The sequence below is a fragment of the Rhipicephalus microplus genome, chromosome 1, assembly GCF_043290135.1.
Source record: "Rhipicephalus microplus isolate Deutch F79 chromosome 1, USDA_Rmic, whole genome shotgun sequence".
Taxonomy (NCBI): Eukaryota; Metazoa; Arthropoda; class Arachnida; order Ixodida; family Ixodidae; genus Rhipicephalus; species Rhipicephalus microplus.
Genome location: NC_134700.1, coordinates 113,528,687 through 113,540,527, shown reverse-complemented (window position 1 = coordinate 113,540,527; position 11,841 = coordinate 113,528,687). Strand labels below are relative to the sequence as shown.

Here is an 11,841-nt window from a genome sequence, read left to right as displayed (position 1 = left end):
AAAACGCGTAAGGACCGCGTCTGTGTGTTTAAGAACCTCACAAGGATGGATGTGTCGAAGTTTAGAATTATGGTGTTCCAACATAATGTCGTTTTGGCTCGTCAAACACCAGAAATGGCACTGAATTATCTATAGAGGTGAGCTCGCCATTATTGCAAGGTTCTGCTGATTGTGATTAGATCACAATGTAGCAGAATATTCGATCTAAACCGAAAAGCCATCCGCAAAAGACGTTTGTGTTGTTGCACTTTGCTTTGTGCAGGTAGGGACACAGCGCGATATACCAAAGCCTTGGCAGAAAGCTTGGCGGTTATATACAGCCAGTGCCGCACCAGTCATGGTAAGCCCGAATCGCATTGTAGGGTGAGAAGTCAATCACTGATAAAATGCCCACAAGCTTTATTCACTCAGCATTTATGCTATGAGAATTATTGTGAGATGTAGATGATTCTAATAAAGCAAATACTAGTATTTGGGAACATCTCCTAGTATCGCCATCTCTTGTTGGCCACAGCGGTGGCCTGCCGTAACTGAATGGGAAATAGGCGTAGAAAATTATATCTAACGTAGAAGCTATTTATAAAAAAACAACTCCCGGTACTATACAGCAGAGACCTGAACATTCTGCAAAGTTTAATCGTCGTGCTACAAACCGCGCGGCTTTCACGAGTGTTTAAAATATTCATAGGGCCCCGTGTGTTTCTATGGGCAGTGTTCAATTGTTCTGTGAAGTAAGACAACTTGTCGTGCGATACTACAGTTTTACCAAATTGTACAAGTGGGTCTTTGCTACATATAACCCGGAGTTGTTTTTCAATACTAGCTTTTTTAAATATAATATTTTATCTCACTTATATCGCCTTCAGTTATGACAGCCTGCCGTTTTTCCCACCAAGAGATAGCGCCACGTTCACATGTCCCCAATTCCTGGTTCTTCGGTGGAAGAATAGGCTTCGAGACGTAAGTCTTATCACGGATGAATGAATAAATGAATGAAAATAGCAAATGGCATATAGGTGTCACTCGAGTCAAAGTTTAAATACCGTTCTCTCTTCTTCCGCGTATTAACTGCCTTCCTTTTAGCTGTGTGCATCTGCCCACTTTCTCAGTCCGCCTTAACTAGCAAGCTTCCTCGTTGCTACGGTGCACCAATTCATGGTCTGGTTGTAGCAAGCATCGGGCTGCCTATCGACGCATCTGGCTTACAATAAGGAATGGTTGTTCCGACGACCATGTTGTATCGCTATATCCCTTTGGGCACACACGCGAATATATATATATATATATATATATATATATATATATATATATATATATATATATATATATATATATATATATATATATATATATATATATATATATATATTATGGTCCTGTCCTCAGTTGCTGTAAGCAAATTAAAAAATGGGTAGGCTTCAAATTAAACTGTGTGATTCTCGACGTCTCGATCTTCATCACGACAAGATTTACGAGTATTCAATGTGGTTTCATATCATTGACTTCAGAGCTGAGATATAGGGGGGGGGGGGAGGAACGGAGAACGAATGTAAACGAACAAAAAGAACAAAAAACGAAGAAAACATTTTGTTGCTGAAGACCCGTGCGAAATAGCCGCACATTAGCTAAAAACGTGTTTCATGTAACGACACAAAAAAGACGAACGAACAAAGAATACGTACATATACATACTCTTTCGCGCGACACAAAAGGAAGATGCATTCTTTTCATTCATTGCCACGTCTGACCTCTTCGGCTCCACCTTCTCATTTGCTCGTGCAGCACGTTGAGGCGAAGAAGGCTTCACTACAAAATGTAAGCGCTAAAAAGAAGATTAACAGTGTAGAAGCTCAGAAGAAATCCCAGAAAAATGCAGGGGCAGTTACAGTGTATGCGCCCAAAACAGATCAAACCTCCGGCCTCTGGCTTAAGGTACTGCTTCCAAAGAAAATGAAAAACTTACTTTCTTCAAATGTTTCCCGGAGTGATCGAACCTTTCAATCATTCGATAAGTGTCGGAGCACACATTGGCATTCCTTTTTTGACGCTCATGGAGCGACTGAAAAATTTTTGCCAACACTTGGCGGGCCGAAACCGTCCATCTGAGTGACAAATAACGTCAGGATGAGCTTTATAAAAGGGGCCGTTACGAGACTCATGGTTTTCGTGTGAAACTGCGATCATAGCTGCAATGAAAAGTAACGAGTAATGCGACACCTGTAGAGTTGCCGATAAATGGTAACGTAAGTGTACGTTACCTGTTAGGTTTCTGAAATAGGAACGAGTACGTTACAGGGTTACTGAAGAAAAGTAACGCGTTGCCAGTAATCTGTTTAATTGTAACGCGGAACCGCCAAAATGCTTTTATGTGGCCACGGAGCATAGCGAACACCGGAGGCAGTTCTTCCAAGTCAAGTCTGAAACTAATGCCGTTAAGCGTCGCGAGTGCATACTGCATGCTCATTGGCTAATTGGTGCATTATCATTGGGCTAATTTGTGACATTATCATGTCATGTTGCTATAACACCAGCCAGTCTGAGCATGAAGATCAAAGGCAGTAGCGAAGAAGGAAAAGAAGGACAATAAAAAGTGCAACAGAGTGAGCACTAACCCTGTTATGCCCCTGACACACGGGCACCCTGAAGTCCTTTAGACAAGGGGACATCTTTCGGAAAGGCGTTCCGGCGTAGTGACACACGACAAAGGAGTAACTCCTTTCCAGCAAAGATCCTTTTCGCAAAAGCAGATCCCGCATCTACTTTTCTGGCAGGAAGGGAGTACTCTCGCATACAGTGTGCATAATTTATCAATAGAAGAAAACGTGTCGCAACACTGCGGTGCCCTGCCAGTATTTTTTTGCGCTGAGAAAATGTTTTCATTTTCAGCAGCAGTGCGATTTGTTGAAGAAAAGTGAAGGCCTATAGTCGGTCCATATTCTCAAACGCCTGCATTACGTCACTAGCGCGATCATGTTAGGGTTGGCAGCGGCAGTTGCTGTGTCGGCGACGTAGTATCTTGTAACAATGGAGTTGGCTCAGTCGGTGAAGAAAAAACCGCGCGTCCAGTGGACTGAAAAGGAGACCTGGGCGCTGATAAAACTATGGGAGGACCATTTGGACGCCTTGCGAGGGCAAAAGCACAACGGTGGAGTGTACCAGGCGATTGTCGAGAGCCTCACCGACGCCGGTATTCCCCGTACACGGGCGCAAGTTCATCTTCGATGGAGCCGAGGGCGACAAGAGTCAGGCCCACCTCAACTGTTGCTTTATCTCTGTCTCTGCGCTGAGACATCGCTGGACCACGATGAAACGCGGCACGCCGTCACTGACACAGCTGGACGCAGCCATGTAAAAAGCACGACAAAAAACAAAAACAGCAAAACACCGACTGTTCATAGTTGCCAGACGAACTTAAGTTGCTCCTAAAAACGCAAAAAAGCGAAAGAAAATTACAGGTATGCGCATTATAAGCCACCAGACAATAAAAAAAAACGATTTTATGCTCCGGCGTCGCTGAATGGGATGTACATGCGCCGATTCTTTTTAATATTTCCAATCTTGCTGCTTCCACAAACAGCGCCATTTTTTCTGCAGCGTTCTTCTGAGGCACCGCCTAAAGCAGTAGTGCGGTGCCATGTGTCATTAGCGCCACTCCTTTTTGCAAATGGTCCCCTTAGTCGACAAAAGGGGTTTACTTCAAAGTACTTTACTTTTGCCCGTGTGTCACGGGTATTAGCTTGTTTCCATCACTGTTGGCCTTTTTTTCTTCGTGCTCAAATAAAGCAACACTGCTAACGTTAGTGTATTTATAATTGTTCCTAATAAACTATGTTGAAACCTGCTTGTTTCGACTCCGTAGAACACATTTACACTTTATCTTTTAAACTGAACGCATAAATCAAGGTTCTTAACCCAGTCTAAGTTTTTGTGGTATGATTATGAAAATAAATATTTTGGATACTGTATGCGACTGTTGGCCTAATACTATAAGTTGCGTCCACACATAACATATAACTGTAAGAGATTGTGTAACGTTATCTGTAACAAGTTTCCGCGCGTGCGCTACTAGATTAAAAAGGGTAATCACTAGCCAGTGCCTACACGTGTATGTTTTTTCTTTTAATGTTTTTCCATATGAAGAAAGCCAGCAACCTTTTTTTATTGTGAACAAATGCATACACCTATTGTTGTTAACAATGCCGCGAACTGAATTTCACACACCGATGGCTCGATTCCACTCAATACAGCTTTTATGGATTCCAGATTTTCATTTTTCCCTCATGGAGAAGGTTCAAGCAGAAACTATGGCCGCTCAAGACGGGAAGATTGTGCAAAAGGAACCGAATGTTGTGTACACAAACCTGGCCAAAGATATGGGTGAAACCGTTGTATTCGACATTGAGATAGACCACGATGGCACGTGCTATGTAAGTTTGCTGATTATCCTTATCGTGTCATGACAGGTCAAGTCAGGAGAAGTGATGAGAATGGCAGTACTGTAGAAACCTATCACTTGGAGCTGACAAACGAGATAAGCACCGCAAGTCAAAGTTGAGCAGCTCACATTTGCTACCACATCAGTGCGTCAAAATGTCCTCCTAAAACATTTTTCTGCCTTTCTTAGTTTGTATGAGCTAATTCACTGGATGCCTGCGAAATTTCTAGTCTCATAATCACCTCACTTCACTCACTGCATTGCTGAAGTGACGTCGTCATTCCTTGTAACCCGTTTTACTGCCTTAACTGATCACCATGTGTCAAACCCCACAGGACGACACGGTACCGGCTATTTTTAACGCTGAAGTAGGACATCAGCTTCCCTACTTTGTTTTATTCCTATTTCGTGTCGGTCGATTATGTAACGTGCTTTCTTTTGCGTTCTGTTACACGCATCGTGGTGCTTAAGTTCAAAGTTTCTTCATCTGGTTGAAGTCACAGCCAAGTATATTCGAAGCTGCAAATTATATCGATTATATCCCTTTATCTTTGGTTAAAGGTGAACATGCGGGATTGTTTGTCCCATGTGCCCCAAGTAATCCTTGTTTTGTTTGGTTATATGTACCTAAGGCAGTCGCTATGTTTTATAGCAGCCCGAAATATATGTTCTTGTATGTGTACGACAGCTTCCGGCTATCAATCGTAAACATCCGTTCTCTAGGCCACTTAACAAGCTCGGCTTCCTACATCTACCTGCTTCCAGACTCCATTAAACGGATCATGATGAATTTTCCAAGTGAATCATCGAATGACCTCAGTATCGGAGTTTATTCCTCACAAGTTCACTGCCACTAAAACTTCTTGAGTGCCTCAATAATGAGCTAACTTGAGAGCGTTCCCGTGCGCTTGAAGCGCTTTTTAATATGAAAGTTTCGTATAGCTAGGCAAAATGAAAAATTATTCACCACGAGAAATGGTAAAGTTCTCCAATAGCTACTTGGTCAATTACATCGTTCAAAGGTCCCACCCAAGCACGCGCGCTATTCTAAGCACCGTAAGTGATGTCGTTCACCCTAGCACAGCAATGCCACCGATCACGCACGCAGCAGTTTAAACAAAGTGGCATTGAAATCGAGGAAAATAAAGAAAAAAAGTGCGTCATCCTAGCTGTCATGTGGAAGTCACCTCAAGAACGCAGCACATGGATGTGCAACGGTAAAGAAAGTAATCAGGAAGAGAAGGGAAATAAAAATGGGGAAGCTGATTATGTAATTCGGCCATGCCCTGGCAGCGCGTGCGTCGCCTCACAACTAAGGAAAGCCGTCATGTAGATCGACATGCAATTGAGAGATGTAAACAAACATCGCGTGTCTAGCTAACGGGTGAATGAAGTGTTCGGTGTCGCAGGCAGGTTCAGCTTAAGACCATGCATAGTACAAGCTGCACACAACTTTCCTAAAGCACCGACAGCTGAACGATGAGAGAACTCATGTTTGCCTGGCCCATTCAGCAAACCAGGCACAAGAACAAGCCCGTGATGCGAAGCGCAAGTAGAAACTGTGCACGGAGAATTCGACAGCCTCTCGAGCCAAATGCTAGCGATGACGGCAAGCCGGGGAAGTGGTATTGCGCGCAGGGCAGCGTTGAGGTGTGAATGACGAAAACGCTTTCGCCAGGGCGCGCAGGGTAGCGTTGAGGTGTGAATGACGAAAACGCTTTCGCCAGGGCGCGCAGGGTAGCGTTGAGGTGTGAATGACGAAAACGCTTTCGCCAGGGCTAACACTTGCTTTCGGCGAGAGTTTCCCGAGTGGCACTTAGGATTCGGCTGCGATGGTTGCAAATGCCTGTGCAGCACGTTTTGCGTTCGCTGGTGATTCTCTGTATAGAGTACTCCGGTGCTGTTTTTTTATATATTCTCGCCCCGAGGAGCGCGGTGACATCTATAAATACCGAAGTGATGTCACGTGCCAAAGAAGTCAAATAAAAGTATGCCGTCACTTTTAGTGCGCAAGATGAAACGAAATAGGTCTCACTAATAGTGAATGCTGCGCACGAGTGGAGGTCACTGGGAATTCATTAGAACACAGAGCGCAGTGCCGACACGTGGCCGCAGCCCTTGGCAAAAAAAAACGAAAAAATAAAACAGCAAATAGACGAAACACCACACTCTATTTAGGCTGGCCACTGGCCAATAGCATGTCCTCGCTGCCTGACGTCACAAAGGGGGCACAGCCGGCTCTGAAGCGAGTGAGTAACGGCTTCTGTACGAAAACAGGGTGTCTGGAAAAGAAAATGGCAGATTTGTGGTTCACTTGTAAACCCTTCATGCTGTGTATGACTACAAGATTTAGCTTAGGTGTTCATTGAATTTCAGTTATGCGGCGTTAAACTCCATATATTATTCTTAATTGCTTCGACTGCTGTCCACTTTATGTATTTTCTCACAAATTTTTAGCGGTGGTTTATCAGGCCCTTAATGAGCTCAAACTCACTACATCAAACGACTGTAATACTACTTCCTGGTAAACCATTGGCAGTCGTATGCTTCTTCAGAAAAAAAAAATATCGACTGATATTTCTCATCTCATCAATGGAGAGGCGATCGTTTGACAGATTTCAAGGGCCGAAGTATCGCCCCCCCCCCTCGAAATGCCTCAGGAAAGCATGGACAATTTGAAATTACTGCCTTTAGTGCGCCAGAAAACACTTATTGTAGTCTAAAGGTAGAGTCAGAGCCGACCCTTGGTAACACACATATCTTCTCAGTTAAGGCAGTACAAGCTTTACATGCACACTCGGCAAGTGTCAATCATCTCAACTCATAACAAAACTGTGATGGCGTTTACAACAACAGAAACAAACAAATACTTATCCTACAAATCGAAATCACGCATTACAACTATCTAGAGCACTTAAGGTCTTGAATATTCACCAAACGTGTCCAGCCCCCCATTCTGGAAACGTAACTTGAATGACTATTTCTGATAAAGCACTCGCGTAAATTCCAGCGCTGATTGTCGACGTTCCTTTTAGCCAGCGTACTTAAATATTTCTATTCCAAGAAAAGTCTTGGAAACTTCCACAGTTCCCACGCCTTCATCACTCTATTCTTCCAGATCAACCTTGCACAATTACCAGAACTTCTCCACTGACATCAACATCGTGGCCTCACTCCCGTAGTCACTGATTCGACATTCCGTCTCCTCGTACTTTTATCCTTTCACATAGTGATTCACGAAGCTTCTAGTTTTCCCAACGGCGGGCAGCACAGCCAGAGCTAGAGAACTTGCGCAATCTTTCACATCTGTTCCACATCTGTTCCACTCTTCATGGCGTCCCTTTAGGAACCCTTTAACACAATGTATTTTCACCGTGGTGCAGCAGTAGTTGTGGTGCTCGGCTGCTAACCTGAGTGTCCCGCGTTTCACCCCTGCCGCAGCGGTCATATTTCGATGGAGGCCGAACACTAGAGGCCTGTGTGATGTGCAAGATCACTGCACGTTAAACAACATCAGATGATCGAAATTTTCGGAGCCCTCCATCACGGCGTCTTTCGTAAGCATACCGTGGTTTTGAGACGTAAAACCCCAGATAGTATCAATCAAACGAAATTACTTAACGGAAAACTAGTCCACTTGGTTATATGATTCACAATTTACGGCACTCGTCGAGCTTTTTTACGCGTTTTTTTTCATACTTTTTCGCACCTTTTCTGGTATGAAGTAAAAATGTCGTGGTAAAAAAAATAATTTTGTCATAAAATAAAAGAGACGACACCCTCACGGGATATCTAAGATAGTTTCTGTGAATTTTCATGGTGATGCATAGAAAAGTTTACTATTTGGCTGACGCTGCCGTCTCAAAAGGAACGCGTGCAGTATCAATGCATTAACGAATACATTGATCCATTCAGATGTGCTATTTGTAGTAAAATAACCGGCCCGCAGACGTTAGGCGCAGACGACCCGTTTCTTCGTCATAGAGTCCAAGCTGTGCTTTCCTAGAGCGTGCCTGTTCCCGCTTCACCCTCTTGGACAGCCTGGCCCACTACGAGAGAATATTCTGTTACATCCTCCCAGGGGGATCAAGATGACTCGCACGCATCGATAAAGTCTGGAACACCCCAGGTTGCGGCGATCCGGATTATTATTCAACGTCTTCCCAGGGAGGAGGAGGGAGCATGAAGAATTGTATCCATTGAGAGCGCCGTATGTGTTAAAATGCACTTGATTTGCTACCGATAGTGCCTGTTCACTACGGCCGTTGATTCGCGGCTGTCGCACTCCTTGCTGTCTCTGGAACCAATGCTGATTAGGCGGAGACTGCTCTTGACGTGCGTGTTAGACTGACGTACTCGGCGTGCAGAATCAAGAAGACGCGATGCCTGTCGTGGTGGTCACCCCAAAGGTGGCTGGTCTGAGACGAGCTGTTCAAGTCTGGCGTCACTAACACAACGGCGCCGACGACGTCAACGCATACGGCAGTGATGAGCATCGACCTGCTTGCCCGGCGTCTCAACCTCATCCGAGATCCTGTCACCGGCGACCGCGTAGACAAGTTCATGGCACTTTTTTTTCTGAAGAAATACCTTGCTCCCAGACAGATAGATAGTGGATCTTGTCTGAAGTTCGTTCGAACGCTTCAACTCCCCCGATGGCATCAAAACGCCACATCAAAAATATGTCTGTGTGCGTTGCAGAAGGATTGCGGCTCAAAATAAACAGAGCGCTAGACGGGCACTAGATGCTTTCAGACGACAAGGGTCCTTGTACCATCCAGCCAAACATTGTTTCTATCCCTGTTAGCGCTTCGGTTACGCGGTCGATTTTGCCGGTGGTGGCCTTCCAATAGACGTTAGATCCTATAAGTACGATGATGCCCTCTTCTTACCACGTATTCCGATGAAAGCTGTCAGCTACGTTGTACTCCCGTTCAATTGGCCGGTGCAAAATATTGGATGCGCGGGGTGTGCTTGTGACAGGGCATATTTCAGGAATTGCTAATGCTTCCAAGGTGATCGCTGAAACATCAAATTCGCTTCGAAGCAACACCTTGACATGCTCGGTGAAGATTCGTCTTCGTGACTTGGACCTTGCAAAAGTGACAACAGAGAGCTTTTCTTTTTCCACCACGGAGCACTGAAGGATCCTTGCCAGGTCTGCAAGAATGTTGGTGCGCTGACTGCTGCTGCCCAGCAGTATCCGCATAAGGAATCGGCGGTCTTCGGGCTCTGCCCAAATTCAGCCTGTCTGCAGCAATACGTGTGTGGACTCAGCGTGATTACTCTGCGCGGTAGTGACAGTTGGCGTGATTTGTGGTGGTGGATTCTCCGTCCTAATTCTGTTCTGCTAGACGAATGCTTTCGACAGCTCTATTTGCACTCCCAGTTAAATAGGTGAGGAGGTACTTGAATTTTTTGTTGTGCGGTAGCTCGGTATTCTTGTGGATGGTAGCGTCGAAAAGGCTTCAAAAGGAATGCCAACCACAAAGTCTACCATCAAAAGTTGGTATCTGGAGTTTGGGAAGTTAAACTACAAGCGAACGGTGCACTTTCACCTGCCCTGCTGCTTCGCCGGAGTTCGGAAATTGTAGGTTGCTTAGCCCGGGTGTAGTGACTTCTGCCTCCGCTGTGGTGGCCTTCTCACGTTCCTGTAGCCATAACTTAAATCGGGACATGGCATAAGGAATCTTTGCGTTGTACTCGTCTGCTGTTTCCACGTCATGTTGCAGGTTTCCTTCGTCCGTTTCCACCAGAATGACGTCGTCGAGCCGCCTCGAAAGTGCTGCTTTTTTATCCTTCAGGAAATATATGTGGCCGGTAATCTGGGAAGCGTCTGAATCCGGTTGCTGCAGAAGGTCTGATAACAGTGCTGGGGCTCGGGTGACACCAGCTCTGGTCGAGCCACGCTTCTTTCGAAAATAGTCAGTGGTCGCCTAGATCGTGACGTTCAGGGAAGTCTCCAAAGGGGCGGATCTCGGGTTTCGGCACCAAATGTAACAATATAACCGGTCCGCCGAGGTTAATCGGGGACAACCTGTTCATTCGTCATGGAGCCCAAGGTGTGCTTTTCTAGAGTGTGTCTGTCCCCACTTTGTCCTCTTCGACAGTCTGGCCCACACCGAAAAAATATTCTGCAACACGCTCCCAGGGGGCTTAGATGACTCGCACGCATCGATGAAGTCTGGACCACTCCAGGTAGCTCCGATACGGATTATTATTCAACACTATCTATCAAAACACCCGTTCATTCATGGCCTGAGGTTTCACTGTCGCTAAGCTGCATTTAGCACCTGATTTAAGCTGCACAAAACATTGCTAAACTTCAGCGGAATTTCGGCGTACACTGTTTTTTTTTCTAATTTTTTGGCATTATACGCGAGCCAGTGAGAATGTCCCCTTCACTTTCTGACTGAGCAAGGGATATGGTGCAAAGCAGCTTCCTTATAATTGCCGCAGAATCAGCATTAAATATTGTTCAACACAAATTATATGCATATAACGTGGTTCCTCGACGAGGTCGTCATGTTTTGACATGCATTTGAGAGATTGTCATTCTGAGCATTCGTCCTCCTGAATCTGCTTTTTTATTTTATTTTATTTTTTGCTTCCACAGCTGTACCCGCCCACCATGCATTTCCCGCACGCCGCCTTCCGGAACCCCGAATTCAAGAGTGACTTCATCAAGGCGTTTGAAGACTACTACGACACTGCCTTCCAGCCTAAAGATGATATGTTTCGCTTTGACGTCGAAGAATTTTTCAACTTACAGAAGAGCCTCGCTGAGGTACACTTACATTTTACAAAAGGCCAATAACCGTGTTCATTATACGTTTTCACGTGCACCGGCCAAGAGGATGCGAAAATATATTAAATAAAATACATTAAAATATGTTAAAATGTAGTGCCCCTTTATTAGCGCGGGTTGACTAGATGTGTAGTTGTCAGTGTGAACGAAAATTTGCATACAATGCAGATTTCACCTGGCAGCTCTTTCGCTATCTGCAGAGTGCTAGCAGGTGGGCAATGATGGTATTAGTTGCTTCTTAGCCGTTCGAACAACGCAGGTAAGAGAAATAAATTAAACTTGTTTAATTCGGTGAAGCTGGCGGAGAACGACAGGCCTGCGAGTGTATGTTATTGGCTAGAGAAATCGCGTGGTGTCCACTGTTATGATCCGAACGCAGTTGAAACACTATTTAAAGGGACCCTGAAACGGTTTTGAAGATTTTTTACAAACACATTGGGCTGGTAGACTAAGTCCCAAGGATAATTTGGAGACCGACTTGAGCTCTCTGCGTAAACTGCATAATTTATTACAATGCTTTAAAGCTGCGAATCGCTCCAGATCACTGCTGATCGCTGTGACTCAGCCGAACGCGTTTTCAACCGTCCATTCACCAAGT

General features: G+C 45.0%; 1 protein-coding gene across 1 annotated transcript; it reads left to right on the top strand.

Moving 5' to 3' along the window:
• Positions 1–266: 266 nt before the first annotated feature.
• LOC142768771 (uncharacterized) lies at positions 267–11,288 on the top strand. Its single transcript, XM_075870782.1, has 3 exons — positions 267–340; positions 4,264–4,427; positions 11,052–11,288. Exons 2-3 carry the CDS (start codon positions 4,281–4,283, stop codon positions 11,250–11,252), a joined length of 348 nt encoding a protein of 115 aa, XP_075726897.1. The 5' UTR covers positions 267–340; positions 4,264–4,280; the 3' UTR covers positions 11,253–11,288.
• The last annotated feature ends 553 nt before the right edge of the window (positions 11,289–11,841 follow it).